At 37.3% G+C, this 25620-nt stretch overlaps 3 protein-coding genes across 3 annotated transcripts in view; all 3 read right to left on the bottom strand.

Annotated features, from left to right (window-relative positions):
- The window catches only part of LOC107728588 (ras-related protein Rab-3B-like), a 6949-nt gene extending 5485 nt beyond the window's left edge, over nucleotides 1–1464 (bottom strand). The window contains exon 1 of the mRNA XM_016538815.1: nucleotides 1175–1464. The gene's annotated coding sequence lies outside the window, so the exon portion shown is untranslated. The remainder of the gene's footprint in view (nucleotides 1–1174) is intronic.
- Nucleotides 1465–2743: 1279 nt separating this feature from the next.
- On the bottom strand, nucleotides 2744–6170 carry atpaf1 (ATP synthase mitochondrial F1 complex assembly factor 1). The gene is given in 10 exon segments (XM_016538814.1): nucleotides 2744–3539; nucleotides 3616–3723; nucleotides 3810–3905; nucleotides 4907–4954; nucleotides 5090–5140; nucleotides 5262–5324; nucleotides 5424–5459; nucleotides 5782–5836; nucleotides 5838–5888; nucleotides 5964–6170. Coding segments are annotated over 10 exon segments (876 nt in total). The 5' UTR covers nucleotides 6155–6170; the 3' UTR covers nucleotides 2744–3362.
- Nucleotides 6171–7494: 1324 nt separating this feature from the next.
- The window catches only part of LOC107728586 (FRAS1-related extracellular matrix protein 1-like), a 23698-nt gene continuing 5572 nt past the window's right edge, over nucleotides 7495–25620 (bottom strand). Inside the window, exons 5-29 of the mRNA XM_016538812.1 lie at nucleotides 24652–24742; nucleotides 24367–24534; nucleotides 23932–24140; nucleotides 23707–23800; nucleotides 23330–23582; nucleotides 22654–22848; nucleotides 21175–21360; nucleotides 20547–20743; nucleotides 20239–20464; nucleotides 19590–19734; nucleotides 18949–19090; nucleotides 17506–17701; nucleotides 16588–16852; nucleotides 14722–15136; nucleotides 11968–12169; nucleotides 11734–11878; nucleotides 10359–10488; nucleotides 10208–10280; nucleotides 9976–10125; nucleotides 9632–9906; nucleotides 9473–9520; nucleotides 8379–8558; nucleotides 8110–8225; nucleotides 7928–8013; nucleotides 7495–7839 (exon numbers count right to left, since the gene is read on the bottom strand). Coding sequence (XP_016394298.1) covers nucleotides 7637–7839; nucleotides 7928–8013; nucleotides 8110–8225; nucleotides 8379–8558; nucleotides 9473–9520; nucleotides 9632–9906; nucleotides 9976–10125; nucleotides 10208–10280; nucleotides 10359–10488; nucleotides 11734–11878; nucleotides 11968–12169; nucleotides 14722–15136; nucleotides 16588–16852; nucleotides 17506–17701; nucleotides 18949–19090; nucleotides 19590–19734; nucleotides 20239–20464; nucleotides 20547–20743; nucleotides 21175–21360; nucleotides 22654–22848; nucleotides 23330–23582; nucleotides 23707–23800; nucleotides 23932–24140; nucleotides 24367–24534; nucleotides 24652–24742 — 4390 coding nt within the window. The 3' untranslated portion in view covers nucleotides 7495–7636. The remainder of the gene's footprint in view (nucleotides 7840–7927; nucleotides 8014–8109; nucleotides 8226–8378; nucleotides 8559–9472; nucleotides 9521–9631; nucleotides 9907–9975; nucleotides 10126–10207; nucleotides 10281–10358; nucleotides 10489–11733; nucleotides 11879–11967; nucleotides 12170–14721; nucleotides 15137–16587; nucleotides 16853–17505; nucleotides 17702–18948; nucleotides 19091–19589; nucleotides 19735–20238; nucleotides 20465–20546; nucleotides 20744–21174; nucleotides 21361–22653; nucleotides 22849–23329; nucleotides 23583–23706; nucleotides 23801–23931; nucleotides 24141–24366; nucleotides 24535–24651; nucleotides 24743–25620) is intronic.

Below are 25620 nucleotides of genomic sequence, written 5' to 3'. Positions count from 1 at the left end.
TTTTATATATATATATATATATATATATGTGTGTGTGTGTGTGTGTGTGTGTGTTAAAATAATATAAATTATAAATCATATAAATTAATCTTAATGTATTATTTTTTATTAGTTATATTAATTAAATAATAGTAGTTAAATTATTAATTTAATTCTTTTTTTAATCTCACGACATATGTATATGTATGTGTATACACATACACATACATACATTATATGTTTTAAATCTAAAATAAATTACAGACAACAGTATAGATGTGCAAGATACAGTAAAGACTAGTGTCCACCCTGTTACTGAATTATAAAAAATTAATTATAATATTAAAATTATTATAAAATTGAATAAATAAAATATTTTAATAAGCATATATATGTCAAACATAAAAATATATGAAAAAAACAAAAACAAAAAAAACAAGACCACCAGCTGTGATCTATGTATCATCAAAACAAGTCTTGAATGATGCATATGCCAATGCATAATTTCAAGCCTTCATTTCGAATTACAGTGGTTTGTTTGGCAAAAGCACCGTTAAAGCATCACAGAATCAACATAACAGGTTCAACTACAAGTGACATTCGTCAGCTATATCCATTCACAAACATAAATATCACTGCATAATCAGAGGATGTTATTTTGAGCATGTAAACACACGATGTGCAAGATACAGTAAAGACTAGTGTCCACCCTGTTACTGAATTATAAAAAATTAATTATAATATTAAAATTATTATAAAATTGAATAAATAAAATATTTTAATAAGCATATATATGTCAAACATAAAAATATATGAAAAAAACAAAAACAAAAAAAACAAGACCACCAGCTGTGATCTATGTATCATCAAAACAAGTCTTGAATGATGCATATGCCAATGCATAATTTCAAGCCTTCATTTCGAATTACAGTGGTTTGTTTGGCAAAAGCACCGTTAAAGCATCACAGAATCAACATAACAGGTTCAACTACAAGTGACATTCGTCAGCTATATCCATTCACAAACATAAATATCACTGCATAATCAGAGGATGTTATTTTGAGCATGTAAACACACGAGCTCATTCATAACTGTCATGGAGACATTAACGGCATCTTGACGGACGACATTCACCGACAAACATCCATAAATGACAAGCAGCCGTCAATTAATGGCATATGATGGAGAAGCTCACCTCGGATGTAAGCGCAGCTCTTGTCTGGTGCTCTTCTAGGTGGGCGTTAATGGATGCTGCAGCACCTGACGACGCTGTGTGTGAACGCGTCCAAAACGCCTGCTTTTGCGTGCGTATTATCGCGTATATTAGCGAATGACAGCGGTTTTATGGAGATTTACTGACGGGTTTATTTGACAGCGCGCTGTGTGTATAGTAGTAGGGTGGAGCAACGGCCGCAATTTACCGGCGTTTATAACGCTCTAATTCGGTCTAATTCCGCACTGAATGTAAACATTAAAATCAGATTAGGAACACAGTGACCCCAAAAAGTATTTAAACACTTAAGCCACACTTACAAATGAAATGTCATTGCATTAGAGATCAAAATACAACCCCCCAAAAATAAAACCGGCCAATCAATCAATCAATCAGTCAGTAAATAAATAAATAAGGAAGTAGTATACACGCACATTTTAAGTGTACATATTTTTACAAATGTTTTAAACTATGAAATATTATTTACTAATAAAAAATATTATTAGCCTACTACTACAAAGAATGAAGGTCGCAGAGAAAAATCTACCATACATAGGCTATATACGATAGCATAGTAAAAAATTAAGGAGGTGTTTACCATTTGCAACTAAAAACAGAAAACTTTTTTTTGGCGTTTTGGCCAGATTCTGGGGGTCTGAAAATACAAAGTTTTGAAAACGTATTTCAAAGTGCAAGTTTTTGAAATTGATTCTGTTGTCATCTCTGTTACAAAAACAAACTCTGCTACAAAAACGCAAATTTGTAAAAAACTGTGATGTAGTGCGCATGGGTATTACATGTTCCTGTATGTTCTTCGCAACGTCGCCAACTACTGGCCTGGAATGCATTATACAGCGTTTTGAATTCGTTTTCGTGGATCTGTGTGAACAGAGATCTTGTAACAACGTTGTCGTCTGTACATGAAAAATACAAAGGATTTTTTTTCTGTTTATAGCACTTCGTTGTCATGTAAACATACTTTAAGATACTCACACTACAAACATTTTGAGAGAAAAAATTAATTCTCTTGTCGTTCCTGTGAATTGTATTTTGTGACGTTAACAATGAGATTCCATTCGAAATGACTAGAATTCGCAGAACAACCGTAAATGTAACCATGGGTTTACAAAAATGCGCAGAACCCATGTGACTCTGCATTTCATGAATTGAAAATGTCTGTCCTTATTCTTAATAAATAATAATTGTATTTTAAAAGCGAAAAGATACTTGATGCTAATGAATATAAATGCAATTAAAGGGCGTTATAAAGCACAACATGCTGAAACTTAATTTCGACAATATTCACAATTTAGCATGGCCTTTGTACGCGATTTCGTAAATGCTGTTTAAAATGAAGTCAAAATGTTTTTGAAACATTTTGGCGAACTTTACGAATCCACTAAAATGCGGCCAGTTGGTTAAAAGTCATCAGCAAAATGACTCAGAAAAGTGAAGTTGGTTTTGAGAAATTCAAGCATCATTTGCATGTCACATATTTTGTTTTCAAATTCTTACACAAAACACAGAATTAGGTACATAAATACTGCAAAATGTGAAGCTTTATTATAAATAACACCACAATGGATGTACAAGAACATTACTGTATGCTACTTGGGTCCTCAGGGTATTTCAATCTATTTGTGGATCTCAGTTAAGAATGAGGAGAGACGCCTGTATTTTTTGGTAAACAGGCCTGAACACCTTAAATGCTATCTAATTTCGATAATTTAGAGCAATACTATACATAAGGAAGAACTAAGTGCGCCATTTACGCAAGAAGTGGATGCATAAACATCTACAATATGACTTTTATTTTGTTGGAAACATATTTGTGGCATAAATAAGTTTCCTTTTTGCATTTTTAAGCACAAAATTATCATACAACTACAATAGTACAGTAGCCTATTTCGTGCCATATGCTAATCAGGACATTTTCTGGGAGTCAAATTAGAACCGAATCTGCATACACGGTAGCAGATAATCATGATGTATAAATATTTTCATATGCCATATCTATTGTGAGTCTATTTAACTCATATCTACTGAAAGGCAACACATATCTTCTCATCTGGCTGCAAAGACTCTCACAGGCCTCCATACATAGTTACAGAGCGTTTCTTTCCCAAGGCGCCAGTCCACATAAGGAAACACCATATTTATTGCCTTTGTATTATTTTGTAGTGACTGCTGGTCCAACACCACTCTGTTCTAGTTCTGCTATCACAGACACGTGTTTAAACTCTGCCGGTTGGTGGTTGAAGGTCTCAACCAATCGGAAAGTCTCAAGCCGCTGCGATCCGTAAAACAGCTGCACCTGATTGGCTAAGCACTGTGCCTGGTGGACAGTCTGAAAGAGGTTTACAAAAATACATTAAAAATCGCACAGATTGTTTTTTTGTACTTAGTAACTTCATTTAACTTACCACAAATTTGCTATCCATCTCAGCAGTCATCAGCAAGATGCCTTTGTCCTTTTGCAGGTCTGTATAGTGGTATAAAATTAGCTGGCTGGGTGCGTTTGCTCCCATTGTCTGAAATACAATTCAATTTCAGTAACTATGCCAACAGCAGTGTGGAGTTTATATTAAATTATATATATATATATATAAAATAATACCTGCACATTGATTAAAGATGTGAAGTGCAGTTCATGACCAGCCCACTGGCCCACAAAAAACTCATAGCCCTCCTTCTGGGGCAGAGTGTACAGAAACTGTGCAAAAAATACATTATCATATATTATATATCTATTATCAAGATTATATATCATTAGTATGAAGATTTCACTTTCTGGTAATGTACATGCTGGTACATAAGGATGGGAATCGTAAAAAAAAAATCACCTCATTAAAGTGATTTGTTCAGGAATCAAACTACACTGGTTGAGCTATGTGTTTGATTCACTAAAAAAAGATCCTGTCTCATGAAACTGATTCATTATGAAATCAGACTACGCTGGTTGTGCTGTAATGTGCTGTTTAATTCTTTAAAAAGAGCCGGCTCATTAGAGTCACTCATTCAGGAATTGAACTACACTGGTTGCACAAAGTTTGATTCATTAAAAATAACTCCCTCATTAAAGTGATTCATTCGGGAATTGGACTATGCTGGTTGCGCTGTGTATTTGATTCATTAAAGTGATTCATTCGGGAATTGGACTATGCTGGTTGCGCTGTGTATTTGATTCATTAAAGTGATTCGTTTGGGAATTGGGCCTTTTGGGCCTTAGTCAATTTATTCACTATAAAAAGAACCATCTTCATGTGCTTGATTAACTAAAAAAGACTGCCTCAAGAGAGTCAATGGAATCAAACGAGAGAAATTGAACTACACAAGTTGTGCTGTATGTTTTCACTAAAAAGAACCGACTTATTAAACTGATTTATTCGGCAATCGAACCACTGTCTGTTTCACATTTTAGATTCATTAGAAGTATTATGGAGCCACTGAATAAATTACGAAGAACACACACATTACAACTGCTAATGTCACATTTTTCGGTATTTTTCTTGGTTCCCAACCTTATTGGTAAGTTTTACAGAACATCAGAGGCCACAGATAGCCTATGATCAGGATATTCATAAGACAAACTCCTCATGATTGGCCTCATGAAGGCCACTCTTGAAAGTATCTACTGCCACCAAGTGGACATTTAGCATTTTGCAGGGTTATTTGATGGTATGACACTTCACAATTAAAAAACAACATACTTACAGTTGGGCAAGATTTGGCGCGACCAAAAATAATGTCAAATGTTGAGCCCTAAAACAGAGAATTACAAGGTCATTCATCTTGGGTAAAAATATAGATCTGATGACAAAATTATTAACAGTTTATGGCATTGTTATTACAGGAGTTAATAGACTGATAGATAATAATATATAAAACAGAACTCACTGGGATGACGGCACTGATTGTGTCTTTCTTTGAGAAGTACTGCATCCATAGCTGCACACAGAAGATTTGGTGTAGTGGTCTATTTAATATTTTTATATTTCTTTTACAGTACATTCTAACTGCATGCTAAGACTGTAAACACATTTTGTTTTATTAATATTCTTCCTCTTACCTCTGCAATTTCAGATTCAGATTTCTCCTGAATCATATCAAGGTTGAGAATAGACCCTAATGCCTATAAAATAATAATAAGAAAAAAAGCAAAAGATGCAAATGATAAACTGTAAATCTCTAATTTACCATTTAAATACGAATGAGGTAACTAATAGCTTACCTTATCTTTGGTGAAGCCCCCAGGTCCTGCTACCAGCTACAAATACAACAAAATGGGCAAATTATATGTCTTCCTACATATTGTATTATATTAAATGTTTATTATATTATCGTATATTACATTTACTAAACAATAATTGATGGTTTATAATGTTAAATTATATAATACAATAACACAAATACAATTTAATTCATTACATAATACAATAAATACAATTTAAACGAAATATATAGTAAAATATTAAAAAATAACACGTTAAACGTATAAGTAATTTACAAGTATGCATCAAAATCTAGCAGACCACCAAGGTAAATTTCTAAATTAAAAATGCAAATAAAATGTAAGCTGTGCTCATCACCTCTCTCTCCATGTACTTGACGAACTCTGCTTGTCTGCACTGTCCCAGCGGCTGTCTTCACCTCACTGCGCTTCTCCAGCCGGGCTTTATATTCTTGAGGTTTTGAACTGATGTTACAGTAGCACACATGTTAGATTAATGCCTGACAGTTTATCTAATATCAGCGTTTGACAGCTGCTCACCTCCGCAGTTTCCTGATCTTCTCTTCATATTTACTGTAATACGGATTTTCCTCCATCTCCGGTTCTTTCTTCATGGAAAACGCCCTGAACTGAGACGGCACGAGCCCTGGAATCAGCGGTCGGATTCCAGTGGCTCTCACCGCCAACATCCCGCGGTACAAACATGACATTTGTACCACGGCCGCCGCCATCTTTTCCCCGTCCCACATCTATGAGTGTCCGGAAGGAACAACGTTCTTCTTCTTATATTTTTACGGCGGTTGGCATCCAGCGTATTGGTGCATTACCGCCCGGAACAGCGTTTAAAATAGACACAAAATATATTGGTTCCTACACTCAAAATTTATGTATGGAATGGATTATTATGATGTCTCTTAATACAAATCTATGGTTATAACTGCATATTAAATACACAGACAGACATATGGATGGATAGAACGACAGACAGACTGATAGATAGATAATAGATAGAACAGACAGACAGATAGATAATAGATAGAACGACAGACAGACAGATACTGTAGATAGATAGACAGACAGACAATAGATAGATAGATAGAACGACAGACAGACAGATAGATAGATAGAACAGACAGATAGATAGATAATAGATAGAACGACACAGATGGATAGACAGACAATAGATAGAACGACAGACATACAATAGATAGATCGACAGACAGACAATAGATAGATAAATAGACAGATAGAACAGACAGACAATAGATAGATAATAGATAGACAGACAGATAGATAGAATGACAGACATACAATAGATAGATACCAGATAGATAGATCGACAGATAGACAGGTAGATAGATAGACAGAACAGACAGGTAGATAGATAGATAATAGATAGAACAGACAGACAGACAGGTAGATAGATAGATAATAGATAGAACAGACAGACAGGTAGATATATAGATAATAGATAGAACAGACAGGTATATAGATAGATAGAACAGACAGACAGACAGACAGGTAGATAGATAATAGATAGAACAGACAGACAAGTAGATATTAGATAGAACGACAGACAGACAGATACTGTAGATAGATAGACAGACAGACAATAGATAGATAGAACGACAGACAGACAGATAGATAGATAGAACAGACAGATAGATAGATAATAGATAGAACGACACAGATAGATAGACAGACAATAGATAGAACGACAGACATACAATAGATAGATAACATATAGATAGATCGACAGACAGACAATAGATAGATAAATAGACAGATAGAACAGACAGACAATAGATAGATAATAGATAGACAGACAGATAGATAGAATGACAGACATACAATAGATAGATACCAGATAGATAGATCGACAGATAGACAGGTAGATAGATAGACAGGACAGACAGGTAGATAGATAGATAATAGATAGAACAGACAGGTAGATAGAAAATAGATAGAACAGACAGACAGACAGACAGGTAGATAGATAGATAGAACAGACAGACAGACAGGTAGGCACAAATAAATAACTCCATAAATATAAAAATTTTTGTCATCAATTTTATTTGATATTAATTGTATTTATATTAATAACCCAAGATAGCATGTCATTGTGCGCTGCAATATAATTATTCAGCACTTCGATGGCTACAATGTATTTTAAATCATTAAAAAACAAGAGCATTATAAATTAAATATCTTATTTAACTGATTTGTGCAGGTGCTGAACAAATGTATCTGTGTTCGGATCCATCGATGCAACTTTTAGGAATCCATATCTTCTGGCTCTGAGCTAAAACACAGCTGGCAGCAGCGCTGGCGTGCTCCTCGTGATCCTTCCTGAGTTTGGAGAACGTCAGCAGTTTTCCATCTGTCCACGACCACTGTTTTGGACCGCCAGTCAGCCCTGCACAAATCACACCAATATGCTTATATACGGGACACTTTACATTCAGGAATGTGACGGTTCCTAAAAATACATTTCATTTGCTTACCAATCCAGAATGATTGCTTTCCAGCAAACTTCCACATCCACTTCATATCAGTCTTGGAGTGGATACTAACCAATTCGCTTTCAAGCCTAAATTTTGAATCATAGCATTATTATTTAAAAATTATATGTAGTATGAATGCATGGATGTACATGTTTCTTTGACAGAAAAGATGTGTAACGTACAGCATGCAAGCATGTTGTGCGCTGCTCCAGCTTGCAATACCAGGCCCCAAAATATAGCAGTTCCTCCGGTAGTGAGTCCAGCCATTAGGACAGCCAATACTAACAGACTTCTGAGACTTTAAAAAAAGAGGGAAGAATTATAAAAGGAAAGCTCATTATATTATAAATGAACATTTGACAAAGTATAAAGGAAGCTTAGATGTTCTCTTTTTGATCTATACTGTAAATACACAACAGCTCACTCACAGTGTAGGGCTAAGATATTATACCTTGTGTTGTTGTACTCCTGAATCAATTATAAAAGAGGCTGAGTCACGCTGGGGAGTTTCTACTGATTCAGCGTCAGCAGAGTATCCAGGCCAGGTCCAGATGGGAGTGATCTCCAGTTCAGAGTGGACACGAGGTGCTGGGGCCTTCTCCTCCACTCTCACTGGAATCAGTCCATGAAACTAATGGATGACAGAGTGAAGACACAGTGAACTCCAGCACACAGCACATTCTGATGTATAATAATAGAAAAGAAAAAAATAAATAAATACATGAATAAATAAACAAATTATAATTATTCTGAATAAATAACACTGTCTGAAACCAATAAATAAATATTAATAAATAAACAAATGACACTAATTAACAACAACAACAATTAAATACTATTAATACTAATAAATAAATACAAAAAATAAATAAGAAACATAAAAAGTAATGAAACTAAATAAATAACACAAATAAATAAATAAATAGTAGTAAAAAAAAGAATACAATTAAATAAATAAAGATAATACCACTAAATACATAATACAACCAACAAATAAATAAAATGAATACTAAATAAATAACACTACTAAATAAATACTTCTAATACTAATACATAAATATTACTAATAAACAAATAACATGACTAAATGAATAAATAAATTATAATAATACTAAGATTAAATAAATAGTATTACAACCAACCAACAAACAAATACTACTACTAAATAAATATTACTGGTAAATGAATAATATTGCAATCAGTAAATACTAAGGAATAAATAAACAAAAAACAAACAAGTAAATACAAAAAAATAAATATTACTAATAAACTAAATACTACAACAAACAAATACCACAAATAAATAAATAACAGTAATACTAAATAAATAACACTAACAATTAAACGAGGCAACTAACCAACCAAACAAATAAAGACAAATCCAAATAACTTTCTCAACAAACAAACAAAAACACTAAATAAATAACATGAATGAATGAATGAATGAAGTACTACTACTAAATAAATAAATAAATAAATAAATAAATCTTAATGAACACTCTGAAGTTAAGTAAAGGACAAAAAAGTTGTCATATTAAAACTTACTCTCCACACTCTTTCTTGATTTCTGTTGTCCACCTCTGACAGATGTCCCTAAAGCCACAATCAGATGTTAAAAATAACTACTACTACTAATATTATTTTTTTAATACCATGCTAACTACTAGATAAAGTAAATGTTGTAGCTGAGGTGACCTGGCTCACTCTGTGCCTGTTTCTACCCAGAATCCTCAGCTGTCTTTGGCCCGGACTGTGAAAGATCTCGTGGTCCTGATGTTCTCCATCGCTGTAATGGCTGAAGTGTGTGCGATACGGGACGTCCCCTCTTGGCGGATAATTCTCCCAAAGGATTCCTGTTCTTGGGTCTGGAGTGTATTCCTCAAGTAAGGGCGATTCAGGCTCTGGGACGTGTGGTGGGCTTTGGAAAGGATGTTGCTTCTCATCTTCTTCAACAATAAGCTCATCTGGATTACACCTGCCTGAAAGACAGAAATATTCTCAGTTTATATAGAAAGAGCAGAATGTGGGTATGGAGAACTTCTTTCTACCATTTCTAGGATCCACAATCTCAACTGTGGCTTTGTTCCTCTGTCCCAAAACAGCATTTTTTGGGGTCTTCAGAACTACATCAAATTTCTCATGGTTCTCTTCTAGTCCGTCATCTTTGAGGTAAATGTTCCACATTTTGACATTTACACCTAAAAACAAAGACAGACCACAGATTGAGCATATTCTCAAGATAAAGAGTCAAAAAGTTGAGGAAAGAAAAGTGACAAGCACCTGGATCAAACTGTATAAGGTTGGCAGAACTGTGAGTGAAGTCTTTCCCCACTTTGGCTGTTCCTTCTTCCACCTGTAAGATAAAATGATTCAATCATCTAAATCTTCATCTGTGCAGGATAGTAAGATTAGCAGAGATAGTTAAGCGCACCTGTATGCCGATGTACGCCGGATCTTTGCTGTTCCCACTGCGCACCACCTGCACAGCTAGAGCTCCTGCATTCTCACAAACACGATAACAGGAAGCTGACAGCTCCACGCGAGACCACCTGAACTCCATCCTGTGTTGGCAGTCGAAAAAGCCAAGAATCAAATTGGGTCTGAAATGATATTGTCTAGACTTGAGATAGAATCCAGATCATATTTGGAAATGTGGAATACAAGCTGTCAACTGTCTTACTTGCACCAAAGAAAATAATAAAAAATTATGTTTATTACCAAAGGCAATGGAATATTTGTCTGTATTGTAATTTATATTGTAAATTTTAATATTTATTATTATATTTTTTATATATTTATTTATATATTATTGTATTAGATTTTCTTATATATTTCTGATTTTTAATTTTAATAAAAACACTGATACATTTTACCAATTGAATTCTTAAGTAGATAGAAAAATAATCTAATATTAAAATAATAGAGATAAATATTTCATTACCTCTAGACCATTTTACACACACACACGCACACGCACGCACGAACGCACGCAAGCACGCACACACACACGCACACTATATTGAGGTAATTAAATATTTTTTATTGTAACAATTATAATTTATATATTTTTGTAATATTTGTACATAATGTATTTTATATATTTATGATTTAATATTTTATTAAAACGCTAATAATATTGCTAAAACCAAATGACTCACTAAAATATTAATTGGATACTGATTACATTAATATATAAATATAATTTGTAATGATGTAATGGAAAAGTTCTCTGGATTGATGCAGTATATATATTTTTTATAATATATTTACAAGTTTTATTGGAGATATTTGTGCTTATTTTATATTTTATTGCATATTTTTCTTATTTTATTAGATTATTTTATATATGTAGTATATCCAATACCATATATTTATTATTTTATACCAATGCTAATAATTTTTCCAAATGATAACTATATATATATATATATATATATAAAACACACACACACAAACACACTCTCGCTCTCTATTAATAATATATATATATATATATAAATAAAACACACACTCTCTCTCTATTTGCAGGCATATTTGTCACCTTATATTTATTTCCCAAATAAAAGTCTGTGATACTAGGTAGGTTACGGAGTCTAAGTGCATAGTTTTTTTTCTCAAAATGGCAGCCACTGTAAATTAAAATAACTTTTTCTCATTTTAGAAATATAGAAATGATCCTATTCATTCCTCTTTTTACAGTGGAAAAAGTTATAAATACACCTTTAACATTCAATAACTGCACTGTGTTAGTTCTGTCTGGAAATCTAAACAAATGATCCACAAATAAGGATTTATATATACAGTACACTTCAGGAAGCATGGTGTTTCCAGCGGGATCTGTGACTTGGAACTCAAAGCTGTCTGCTGTCACTTCCATATCTGCAGGAATGACGTAGCGCACTGCTTTCTGCTCCAGATCCTTCTGGGTAAAGCGTCCTTTGATATAGGCACCTATATCAGGAAGAAAATTCATTATAATCTGGACACAATCTGCGCATATTAAAAAGACAGTCGGGACCATCAGTGACCCATGCACCTGCCTGTGAGGACATTTTCAAGGTAACCGAAGTGTGGAGACCTCGTGATGGTGAACTCGAGTGTGTCGTCGGGACTGTCTGGATCTGAGGCGCGCAGCTCTTTGGAGGTGATGTAGATGCCCTGTTTGCCGTCCAGAAGATTCTCCACAGTACTTGGAATCCCTTTGTTTATAATACTGGGTGGGGTCTTGTCCAATACCTCTATCTATGAATATATAAATTATGATATAGTTCAGTCAAATCCACACAGAGTGAACAGTAAAACTGCATTCATGCTGCAATACCACTAGAGGGAAGCATTACATACCAATAACTGGGAAAGCATTCATTTCATAGCCATTGCAGTGTGGTTTTTAATCTATATATATTACATTCAAATTATTTTATTTTATCAACAGTATCAGAAAGTTTCAAAATGAACAAAAAAGTGAGAGCGAAAAAAAAAAAAAAAAAAAAAAAAACACTTTGAGGACCCTCAAATTTTATTTTTAAAAGTAATATTATTATATATATTAAATATAAAAATATATATTATACGTTATTTAGGGAAAACTAGCTATCACGTTTCACTATAATAAATATTTCTCATGTTTATTTTTATTTTTAAGTAAAAGTCACTGTAGTTTAAATCTTGTAAAAATTATTTCAAGTGTATCTGCCTTTCCTTAGTTTTTAAATATAAATACATAGCCTATTTAATTTGTTTGTTATTACATTTACTTAAAATGTTTATTTTATTGCATTAAATTTAAACATTTCAAGATGACAATTATCAAAATTTTAAGTGAGATTTGAACTTTTTTTTTAAAGTAAGTGCTTTCAGCCATCACACTTATTATTCCAATAAATATTTCTTGGATTTTTTTTTAAGTCAAATTTTTTATTGTGGTCTCTTTATTTATCTCTTTTTCTTTACCTTTATTTTTAAGGGAAAAAATACCCAACCTTTTTATAAGCTCCTCAGCTAAATTAAAAGAATGTAATTATTCAGGAAAAGAAAATGGCAAGATACAAAACATAAAACCACCGCTTATGGCCACAAATATTATAATTAATAAATTGTGTATATTTAAAACATTTAACAATGTGACCACTTGCCCTCAAAAAACGACAGTTTTGACATTTATAAAAATACCCTTGTTTTGAGACAATTAAAATATTCATCATTTCTTAACCAAAAAGAGATTGACTTTACTGAAATATGACATTTATGAAATTCTAGTTTTAAAGGACCAATTCACAGAAAATACTCTAATTTAAGAGGGTTTCCAAACTACTGCTATCAAAAACACATTTAGCATTTGACTCAAAATCTTTTCCTCATGTCACAACTAGGCTATCCTTCTATATTTTATTTAATGGTTCAAAAATATATTTTAGGTTTAAGAATGATTACATTTATTGCCCACCAGAAAAATCCCAACTCAAGGCAACTTAATTTAAACACAATTTGGACTATTGTTGTGTGGTATTTTTACAGGTAAAATGGTGTGAGGGGAGGTATAGATATTATTTATGACCTCCCCAGTCTCAGGGGTCGCGCGTTTAGACAAGCACATGCCGTATTTTGGCTCAAGTTAGCGATGTGCGTCTTCAGCCAAGTGACAACAAAGTTTTCGGCTGATTCACCTGTTCTGGCGGGAGCGGTTTTCTCTTTCGGTAGCACAGGGCTGGTAGTGCTGGCCAGCGCGTTTACCGCCTCGCTGACCGCTTCAACGGAATATTTAATTGAGGCGCGGGCCTCGAGAGAGCGACGCTTTAAGACATGGTGAATGGCACCGGACCTGCAGGAGCACCTGGCCAGCAAAGCCTCTTCGTTAGCATGCAATTCAACAGGGAGTGCTTTGTTAACCCGTTGCTCTCCTGCTGTGCTCAATGGTTTGCATGCAAGTCGTTTATTTGACAGTTAGGTTAACTAGGCTAAACGAAGGAAATCGTTTTCCTCACAGAAAAACCCCGACAGAAATTGTATAGCGTTATCACAATAAAACTATGGTATAACGTGGTATTAGCTTAATAATTAGTTCATTACGATTTTAAAGACTTTTAGAAGTGGATATAATACAATTTAGTGGCTTTTAGTCAATATTTGTTAGCATCTGAAAGCTGAATAAATAAACTTTGTTAGGATAGGACAATATTTGGACAACTATTTGAAAATCTGGAATCTGAGGGTGAAAAAAAAAAAAATCTAAATATTGAGAAAATCGCCTTTAAAGTTGTCCAAATGAAGTTCTTGGCAATGCATATTACTTATCAAAAATTAAGTTTTGATATATTTAAGGTAGGAAATGTACAAAATATCTTCATGGAACATGATCTTTACTTAATATCTTACTGATTTTTGGCATAAAAGAAAAATCGATCATTTTGACCCATGCAATTGATGGCTTTTGCTACAAATATCCAGTGCTACTTATGACTAGTTTTGTGGTCCAGGGTCACATATACATTTAAAATTTGTGTTTTTTTCTTCAGGAAAAATGGACTAAAAATATCGATGACTCATCCTGCACTACACAGATTTTTGACCAATCAGGTGCTCCCTAGAATGAGAATGCCCCTCCCCCTAATGCCACCTGCAATCACTATGGTATTTTGAAGTAAACTACATTTTTGTAAGGGGTTGTCGTAAAAATCAATGTATGAATTAGTAATTTTGTAGGCATGTTGTAAATGTACTTACATTTTAGAATATTTCCCACTTTTTATGTATATTGGCTGTGAGGGATTGTTCTCAAATCATAATCAGCCTACCTGTATGGTAAAAACAGCAGGTTCTCTCTTCAGCTGTCCATACTCCAAATAACCTCCGTTAGTTCCATCAGTAGGCTGAAAGGTGAACCTGTCGATCTTGGCCTGTCCATTCAGATGATGGTAAGCTAGATCCATATTGTTGATGTCCAGTTGCGTGAAACGAGGCTTAGAGATGGGTAATCCTTTCAAGAGCAACTTTCCATATTGTGGGCTTTGAATAACGACGTAGGTGAGATTCTCCAGAGCTGTGTCTGGATCAGTCAGTTTCAGATCATCAGTGGAAATGGTCTTCATAGAGCCCTCTGTGAGCTCAAGGCCTTTGTTGTTAGTCAGGGTTGGTGGGATACGGTCACTGTGTTCCACAGTGAAATGAATGGTAGCACTTCTGGATGTCACACCATTGGTAACAGCAAAGCTGCATGAGAGAACATATTAGTTATTAGTTACATGTAAGTTATAATTATAATATATTTCATTACTTATAGAAGACTGAACTGTTTTATCACTTTGTTTTCACTTTGGCCTAACACCCTTTAACTGTAGTAAAATCAGTGGTCTCTCATGCCTTATCACTTTATTCTAAGGTCTTGTCAGTTTTACAGCATGTTCTGAGCTGCTATCCTCACCCAACACAGTTGATGTGTTGGAGCAGAAAGATGGGACAGGGAGGGGTGTGAGCCGAGCCGAGTCCCCATTCCACCCTCTGCCAAGCCAATCTGCCTCCCAACACATATTGCCCTGAAGCTGATAATTGCCAGCCATGGTAAACAACACAACTGCCACCTCGCACTAGACTCGCAACCAAACACGCAGGTCCACTCTCACAGCCAAACTGGTGCAACATCTGGCATTGCCATTGTCCCATATTTGCTCGGTAATTGTGCCCAGGGATCCCTGTCTCTGACTACATCTCTTAGAGCCATATAACCAATGCCAGGCTGAGTTATTACTCTCTTAATAATGGCCATTTATCATCAGCTGTCACAGCAGAGCAGAGGGAGACACAAGGCTCCTAGAAAAAAATAGTCTCCCTGTCTCTTTTGGCCCCCACTGTCGGCCTGGAGTTTGACACACAGGTGTTTGCTCAGGTGTCTCTCCTGATCAGGGAGACCGGCTGTCGCATGCTACCTCTTTTGCCTCGCATTAACACAAATACAAGCTGCGAAGACACAAAAACCATTTTAAACAATGAATCCGTTAGATATTATAACCAAGTTTTTCCCCAATCTCTTGTGATTGCGTCGGAATTGCTAATTGAAAGTACTCGGAGTCGGGCCCCACATGACTAACGCTGAAGTGTCCATGTGCTGTGATTGGACCCCATACCACCCCATGCTGTGCTGACTGAATACATTGGCACAGAGTGCTCCGTATCCTCTCCGAAGGGCCACTCGCCTCTCGTCAGGCTTGGCTCAGGAAGGTTTGTTTGCTCTCAGATGACCCAACGATGAAACCAAGCCAGAGTTTTGGGTGTCAAAGATTCACACGAGAAAGGCAGCACAGGTCAACTGTACGCCCTGACGGAAGTCAGCCTGCTGCCAAATTGGCTGGAAACCCATGCAAACAAAGCAAAAATTATCCTTTTCATTTCGCCTGTCTCTTGCTTGGACATAATTTTTAATCTTGTATTGAAAATGCTGAGGTGTTGCCATCTGTGGGCTGGACTAAATTGCACAATTTATATAATGTTATATATTATTCATTCAAATATATATAGTGCACCTTGATGTGGGTATTCATGTCAAAACAGCTGGATTTTGTCTTGACTGAATATAAACAGGCAGAAGCAAAATGGCATCTGTGCATTTGGCCTTAGAGTATAAATTAAGTCTATTTAATCTACAAAGAACAATGAAAACCACTGACCTGAAAGAATCACGGTCAGCAAAACGGCTGTTGTCATGAGTGTAGCATACCCGGTTGGCAGCCACATCCATCTGGGAGAAGGAGAGCACTGGAACCCCTGGACTTTGGACCATGTGTAGGTGACCATGTTCAGGTGGGACTGATACAGTGTATAAGAGCTCATCTGGCTCGCTTCCACTGTCTGTGGCCATCAGAATGTCAGTGGTCAGAATGACTCTCTCTCCCTCCATCAAGGTCACAGGTTTAGTGATTAGAGCAATGTCACCTGTATGCGGTAAGAAGGTCAATTGGATTACAGAGGCATATGCATGAATATATGTAAAGCTTTGAAAAATATAAACATGTTACGTATAAAGCAAGTTATGTGCACGTAAGCTTATAGATGTTGTGTTAGATTTGTTTGTGACAGCAGGGACAGTGCTGGGATCTAGGGCCGGGACTACAGATGTTTGGCCCCAGCTCTGTTAATAATTCATGCTGGGCGTTTAAAGGTGGCTCATCCTTTGCAGCAGAACGTTCTCACCTCTGTTCCTCTAGGATAAGCCAGAATGGAGCCAAGAGGACAATGGCTAGCATGCTTCCACGTTCACCCAACTGGCAAAGTCATTTTGGCCATAGGGAAAGCCATTGTTTTTAATTATACATGCACAGATTTAATCTGTCAACAAAGTTGTTTGTGTTGGAATTCAATTGAGGGAAAAACAAAAGCAGCGATCAGTGAGTCACTAAATGCAAATTGGTCTGTCACTATGCCAGTGCTATAATGTCACTGGACAAATTTTGGATGGTCATAATATGTCATTGCATCTGCTGAACTTCATAACCCTGGTGTTTCAAGACTGAAAAATATTGTTTTTGAGCCATGCTGAGTTCCTACTATGTTTATAGTTCTTATAATTTGCTGACAATAAAACTTACCCTTTTGAACAATGCGGACCGAGATGAAGAAACTGTGTGGAGGTGTTGTGTTTTCCCCATCACTGAGAACAAAGTGAAACCTGTCATGACCTTTGAAACCGCTAACTGTAGTGTGACTGTACCATAGGCGATTCATCTCCACATCCTCCTGGGTGAAATTCAGACCTGGAATCAGATCAATCCATCCAGCTTCTGTCTGCAGGAAATCACAGAAAATCACATTATGACATATACTATTAAAAAAGGGGTGTCCAAACTTGGTCCTGCAGCTCCAACCCTAATTAAACACACCTGAACCAGCTAATCGAGGTCTTACTAGGCATGCTAGAAACTAGGGATGCTCCGATCCGCCTTTTTCGCCTCCGATACCGATTCCGATACCTAGGGTTCGGTATTGGCCGATATCAATACCGATCCGATACCAGTGAAGTTTTTTTCCCTCATTTAAATAAATGTAGAATTTACGTTTGTCATTCGCCGTTGCATTCATGTGCATGAACAGATACACAATTCTTAGCAAGTGGAGTGAGATCGGCAGACAATTAAGACTATATCTGGAAAAATTGCATGAAAATGGACACTTCTTACGTTCTTATCCCAAGATATAATGTATTTTAATTCATGCTTTTGTTGAAAAACGTTTAGTCATTCACACAGACATGACACAGCTAATGTTTTTTAGCATCTTGAGCCCTGAACCATGTGATTTTAAGCTGACATGTCAAATTAAAAGCATAGTTAAACTTTGAAAGACAAATCTCAAGATTGCATTTTGCTCAATACGCACAAAATGAGTGTTTACTCAAGAAATGTAAGCTGATTTCACATACAAATCAAAAAGACTGGCAATGAAGCTAATGCAACACATTCATAATTTCCTAAAACCAAAAGCTACGAGTCAAGTAGGGCTGTACGATTTGGGGATCGAAGCAGTTTTTAAAAATTCTGCGCCTACAAAAAAAATGCACAAAAAAAAAAAAAAAAAAAAAAAAAAATCTCGGATTTGGATCGGCCCTCTCTGACCGATATCCGATCCGAGAAAAATGGCACTATCGGAGCCGATACCCGATATGAATATCGGATCAGCGCATCCCTACTAGAAACTTACAGTATGTTACACTAAAGGATGGATTACACTATATGTCTTTTGCCCAGATTGGATCACACTAATGATTCCATTCTATGATTCCATGAAGTCAAAGTGTATGTTATGAACACTTTTGCCATTTTGAGCCAATTTTACAACTGTTTCATTCATCATCCGTTTCCTAGCAATGAGGTGCATGTTTCTTTTGTTTCGAAAGTCTGGTAGTGTGATCCGCAGGCATTTAGTTGATGACACCCAATTTTAGCTCTGTAACTATTTACAAAGTCTGTTTTAAAAGTTGTGTAGTGTATTCCAGGCTTAAGTAATAATGTAAAGGACTATCCGTCCTTGCTAACCTTGAGCTGAAGGAGGCCAAATCTGGGACCTGCATTGAGGTTGTAGAGAAGATGGTCGTTGGGAGTGTCATGATCCTCTGCCTCCAACACTACACTGGAGATGACTCTCTTCCCCAGGGCCTCGACCTCAATGCCTGCATTTCTGAGAAAAAAGATCGAAACGCTTTGGACACTAAAGGTACAGGTGCCAAGTCTGCATGCTAAAATCCAGAATCTTAAATAAATAAATACACAAACAGCTGCTTCTGGAAGGAAGAAACACAAGCAGGACCGGCCTGTTATCCTAATCCATTAGGACCTTGAAACAAGGATGCAGGCGTCTGCCAAAAAGACACATTACTTCTGCTGTTATGGAGTTTACATGCACACTCTTAGATCTTGCTGATCTTGGAGGAAGAGGATGGAATAGAAATTAGCAATTTACTCAAGGATGTAACTTAATTCCCAGTTACTCAGTCAGGGAGACACAGATTCCCCAGCCACATGTGCAGTACAGGTTGTGTTGACCCCCCTTCCCTAAACCCTATCCAGGATTGGCCTCCCCCTTCTGTTCCTGTCCAGTCTCCGCCACAAAAAAACCCTCCCCCGTTCCCGCTTTCATCCGCCTTTTTGGCTCTGAATTTGTCCCAGGGCGTCCTTACTTTAGTAGCCATGGCTTTTCATCATTGACTGGTATGATGCGGACACACGCAGTCCCCTGGACTGTGTGCCCACCATCTGTCAACTGTATGGTGAAAGCGTCCTTGAGGGTTTCGGTGTCGTCGTGCATATACATGATCCTCATTCCTATGGATCAGCACAAGAGAGAAAAATTCAACGAATATTTTAGCGTTTAGTGACATTAAGAATATAACAGTCATTAGGTACTTGATTCCTGGGAGCCTTTGACTGATATAGCTGGTTCTACCAATACTACCAAGAAGGACACCTGTGAACATGCTCCATTTTGTCAATGACCTGATCACCTATAGTTCTATGCCTCTTTATCACTCGCTAACAAGCAAAGCTGTGCAGTCACCAAATACCTCATGCACGGTGACTTAATTGTGCAGAGAGCAGTTGGAAAGACTTTGCAGATGAAGCAGAAGCACCACAGGCACTCTGTGACATCTGTCTCCTGCAACATCTGTTCTGAAAGCCTGGATACCCACAGTGAAGGCACTGAGGGGTGGCTGGACCAGGGAAGGGACTCTGTCCTCACAGCCGTCCTCAACAAGCAGATAGTGGTACCCCGGAAGTTAGGGGGGAAAAGTTTGTGGTACTACCAATCACATGGATTCAAGAACTGACCTTGTTGTAGCTCCTGTAAGGTGAAAGACTGGATTGCTAAGGTTCGTTGGAGGACCTCAGGGTTCATGTTTTTGTAGCGATTCATCTCAAGACCATATATGCCATTGACCAGTGTGCCATGGGCTGGGGGAACCAGAATGGTCATGGTAAGAGTATCTGCTGGAATATCAACGTCCACTGCGTTTAGAATATCAGGACTGAGGTCTTTCATCCCTCCCTCCATGACCTATCGCAAGGTGCAGGGCAAGACAATAGTTAGTCAACAGTTTGCTTATCGGATAATTTTGTCTCCAAAAAGTATATCTTACTGTAAAGTTGCTAAGCAGCAGTGATGGGATCTCATCATTGGTAGGGTTGATGATGACGTAGAAGGGCATTGGTGCTGATCTCTGAATCCCATCACTGACACTGATGGTAAAGAAGTCTGCTGTAGGCTCTACACCCTGGTGCACTGACTGGACATAGTTGATGAAACCCGAACTGAGGTGGAGCTGGCTGAAATAAACTTTATTTATACAATATGACTTTAGTGGTCTGAAAGACAAGGTCTTATAATAGGACATAAAAAAGATAAATTGTGATTTTGCCAAGTAGGACATGTCTTTGGATTTTAGGGATAGTGGCTCAGGGCTCTTAATCCCTTAAATTACATTTTAAATATTGTGTTCCTACCATGAAAATCAGTAGCGACGCACCATTGGACTCTATTGACTTTCCCTATATGGAAAAAAACTAGACATAATATCTTCATTTGTGTTTCAAAGAAAAAAGTCTTTAGAATGACATAAGGGTAAGTAAATGATGACATAATTTTCATTGTTGGGTGAAATATCCCTTTAAGTGCATGTAAATGAGGTCACTTATTAATGAGCATGTCCTACTTGGCATAATCACAAATGCTGGGTACGTTTACAGAGCCTCAGGAATACTACTGACCCACTCGGAGTCCAGCATTGCTTTTCTCAAAGCCAGGGGATGGAAGGGTGTTCTCCAGGAACCCATATTGTGGTGGGGTCACCAAGTGAAACATGAGCTGATCTGGATGACTATCAGGATCGGTTGCCTCCAACACCCCCCCACACAGACATGCACTGGTACCTTCATCTACCACAAACATGGTACCTGAAAAAACAATATACAGCATAATGTAAGAAGTTATACATTGGCATTAATCATAGCGATCTCATTTAGAGAGCTTGATGTGACTTCACAGACTTATTTTTTTTCTTCTCAAGAGTGCATCCCAATATTTTTCTTCTTCTCCCTCTCATTTACAGGCAGTTCCCCTTGCTCCCCTCTTTCTTCAAGAAAATGCCACCCCACTAACACTCCCTCTCTTCCCCTGCTCTCTCGCTCGGCTCTCGGCCAGCCCGCTGCCACCTGGGTGTTGATAAAGCCATCATGCCAATGCTTACTGGCATCTGCTTCCATTTACTGCACTGATAAATAATGAATGGAGAATGGGCAATGGAGGTTGTGCTTGGAAAGAGCTCTGAAACAAGGGGAGGAATTAATGACCACCAGTCTGGAGTAAAAGTGATAAAACTCGTCCCATAGCAAGGCAAGAGCTGGATTTCCCTCATTTTCCTGTGCTTAAACCTCTTATGCCAACCCATTTTTATTCAATGCAAATTAATTAAATGACAATTTTCTTCACACAAACCAGTCCAGATCTACTACACTGTGGCAACATTGGAGAATCCTCATTTTTTGATGGGGATTAGTCGAATTAGGAGATTATAATTGTGATTGAATGAGAAAAGGGATAGAAGACACAATGGATGTGACGTCTTTTCCAAATGCGGGCCTGTCCATTGTCTTCTCCTCTATGCCCCTATTGTCCAGTTGTTCTCACGGGAACATGTATCTCTTTCTACTGCGCTTTTTCGCCACACATGCTCTGCTCTCTCTACATAATCCCAACCAGCTGTGTGTACGTCTGTCGCTCCTCATACACCGATGACAAGCATGCTAGGATTTCCTGTGGACGTCCCACCGGCACCTAGCAGCCGTCTTGTACTCATTGTCTTGCTCCTGTCACTGTCCTTCATTGATAACTGCAAAGTTTCTGGCATTAACAGTGAAAGCCCCATCCTGGCAAGACGTCTCTAACACCCTGCTTCGAAACATACGTTCAGGGGAACGAAATGAAAAGCTGGGTGTGCGAAACTGCGATTAAGTGATTCATTCACCAAGCTGCAGTCCCATCACCTGCCTCGAAAATTCCTAGTTGCTTTATTGCTTGATTTAAGCGGATTGTCATTACAATTAATTAATTACACCTTAGCCAAATGCTCTGGCGATTAAATCTAGATTAGAGAGCATCTTTTAATCCATTCGGCCCCTCAACACAATGCAGCGCCAGTGTACGAAATGTCTAAGAGATTTACTACAGGCCCTGTGGAAGATGTTTACCCAGCGTTATGGTTGGGACCTGGTTGTTGACAGGCATCACAGTGATGTTGAGGTCATAGACCGGAAGCGTGCCATGCAGGGGGACGGGTGGGGGGAGAGCATCCTCTTGGCAGCAGCCATCAATTGTTCCAGCCTCTCCATCTGACACAATGAGAGTGACAGTGTCCGAGACAGGATCGGGTCCAATCTCACCACCTAGTGAATGGGGAAATGTGTTTATGTTCTTTTAATTCACAAAAAATACATTTAATGCACTTTCAGCCATAAGACTTTCACTGCGAGGCCTGCCTGTTACATATATCCTTCTTCTGCGACAACCATTTTTAGTGATGCATGATTGTTGACATATTGGCCAATATTACTTATAAAAACCTTTATTACAAAATAATCTTCATCAGCCATTTTATTGTGTATTTTCAGTATATTTTCACAAGACGTCAGCGCTAATAGCCTCGTGGTTAGTGTGCTGACATACAGCGCATTTGCGCTTGTGGCGACCCAAGTTCGAATCCCGTCTTATGTTCCTTTGCCGATCCCGTTCCCATTAATATAACTTTAAAAAAAAAATTTCACAAGACTATGCGCGACACACCCACCGCAGGGTCAGGATGTGTAAAACAGGCCTACAGGAAGTGACATTAAGTATCACTAACTAGCCTCCTGTCTCGATTATAACCTGTGTGCAGGTAGAAGATGAGTCCATTGAGCACATCCAGCTGGGAGAACTTGTCCACGGAGACCCCATTTCGCTGCAGCACCCCACGTGCAGGTGTTCTGGCAAGCATGTATGTTAGCCGAGTGTCCTCGCTGTCAACATCTGTAGCAGAGAGGTACTCAACCGTAATCTGGACCTGACCTCCCTCTTTGCAGGACAGTTCAGCCCTCAAGTCGGAGCCTAACTGTGGGGGTTCGTCGTTCACGGGCAGGATCTAATAAAAAATGCAAATAAGAAGCACTAAGGAAATATGTATTTTAATAAGGGAATACTGCATGGAAGTACAATGCAATGTGCCAAACATTAATACAATTTTTTTTTAAACAGAAGAAAATTACCTGAACTAAAAGCGTTCCATGTGCAGAGTTGATTCCATCTGTGATAGTAAGACCAATGCTATCCTTCAGGGTCTCAGAGTCATCATGAATGTATCTATCAAAATATAGCATGTATTGTTATTTTCAACAGATTATAATTATCCTCATCAATTCTTCTTAGGACGTGATTTTCCAGCCCAAATTTTTAACCTTACAAAAATAATCTCTAGTTTTTCATATTCATACCTGACCCTCAATGCTTTGAGGTCCTGCAAACTGAAGCTGTCTCCCTCTAGCAGTGCCGTGCCCTGCAGCTCCAGTCTTCCATGTTGGGGATGAGTCTTCACGTGTATCCTGAGCTGATCTTCTGAGCTGTCCACATCCTGCACCAGCAGGTGTTCCTCCATCAGGAAACTACCGCCACCTTCCTCGACCCTCAGCAAGTTAGTGAACATCTATGAATGAAAGTTTTGAAAATGGAATTATAAATTATACACTTTTTTTATTATTTAAAACTTTTGGTACCATGAAATACAATTATTTGAAAACCACTGCTTTTGAAAAATTTCTAACCATTTGAAAGGTCTAACTTGGGGTGGTCCTTCAAAATGCTGTGCCATAACAACAAAGAAAATTATAAACAACACTACAATATAACAATAAAAGAAGTGAGCAACTCACTTCTGGGGCCTGGTTGTCAACAGGTGTGACTGTGATGTTGAAGGTGAGTCCTGTGAGAGCGCCGCCCTGCTGGTCACTCACAGAAAACACAAACTGCACAAAGAGAGGCTCAGGGCCAATATCCTCTATTGGAGGCATGTAAGCCACTTTGTGGTGATTCACTGCATGCTGTGGATGACAAATAGACAGTATCTAACTGAAGAGGCATGTTATTTAAAATAACATTTTAGAGTATTACAATAGCGTGTAATATTTAGGGAACCTGTTTGTGTACACATTTCAGACCTGAGTAAAGGACTTGAGCACTGGAACCATTGCATCTTTTTTCATGGAGTTTGTGCTGTCGGTATAAAACATCCTGCCTGCATCTGATAACCTGCAAGAATTTACAAAATTATGACATTACATATTTTAATTTTCATGTAACAGCCAGTATTTGTATCTGTATTTGTATCTGCAACAGTCACAAAATTATTCGTATCTGATATTCGGATAAAACCTGGTGGAACGTCATACAGTTACTTGATAAGACCGTTATGACTATCTTTTTTTTCATAGTTATCACTGAACAAGTATGCCGTGTTAAACTAAAATAATTCTTAATTTCTAAAAATATATTTATCATGCAAGCAGAGAGATTTCATGACAAACGTTTAGTGATCATTTGAACACGACTGAATTAATTAAATGCGCACATTTTCATTACGCAGAACTCTTTAAGCGAGTCTTTTTTTTAACTTCACTAAACAAATGTGCTTGTGCCCCGCAAACCAGCAAAAGATAAAGATGCAAACATGTAGGCCTAGTAGAAAATGTATCTGTATCTAAGTTGATTATTAGTCTACTCTTGAGAGAGAGCTGGTTTGGTTTTTGAGAGACGCGCAGAGACGGCAATGCGGCTGTTTGATTGGTGAGCGCGCTGTGCTTATTCCATTCATTTGTATCATATCGTAGCCTAAGGTTTAAATCATTGCCTTTTATATATACAAATAATAGAACGTGCATGATGTATTATTATTGGTGATATTACTCTTGTCAAGCTCTGATTTCTGAGAGATGCACGGAGAGGCAACAGCAATGCGGTGTTTGATTTGCACTCTTTTCATTCATAAAGTTTACATTCATTCACTTCACACTCTATTGCTTGACTTTAAAGGTCTGTGTATAATATTGCGCTGATCCCCTGGCTCAACTGTTATCTAGCAAACACCAGACTGTGCCAGCCTCAGCCGAATATTCAGGCAGAATTATTCC

The sequence above is a fragment of the Sinocyclocheilus rhinocerous genome, unplaced genomic scaffold (genome assembly GCF_001515625.1).
Source record: "Sinocyclocheilus rhinocerous isolate Xijiao unplaced genomic scaffold, SAMN03320098_v1.1 scaffold1238, whole genome shotgun sequence".
NCBI lineage: Eukaryota > Metazoa > Chordata > Actinopteri > Cypriniformes > Cyprinidae > Sinocyclocheilus > Sinocyclocheilus rhinocerous.
Note: the sequence above shows the minus strand (reverse complement) of the source record. Positions and strands in the feature narration are given on the sequence as shown.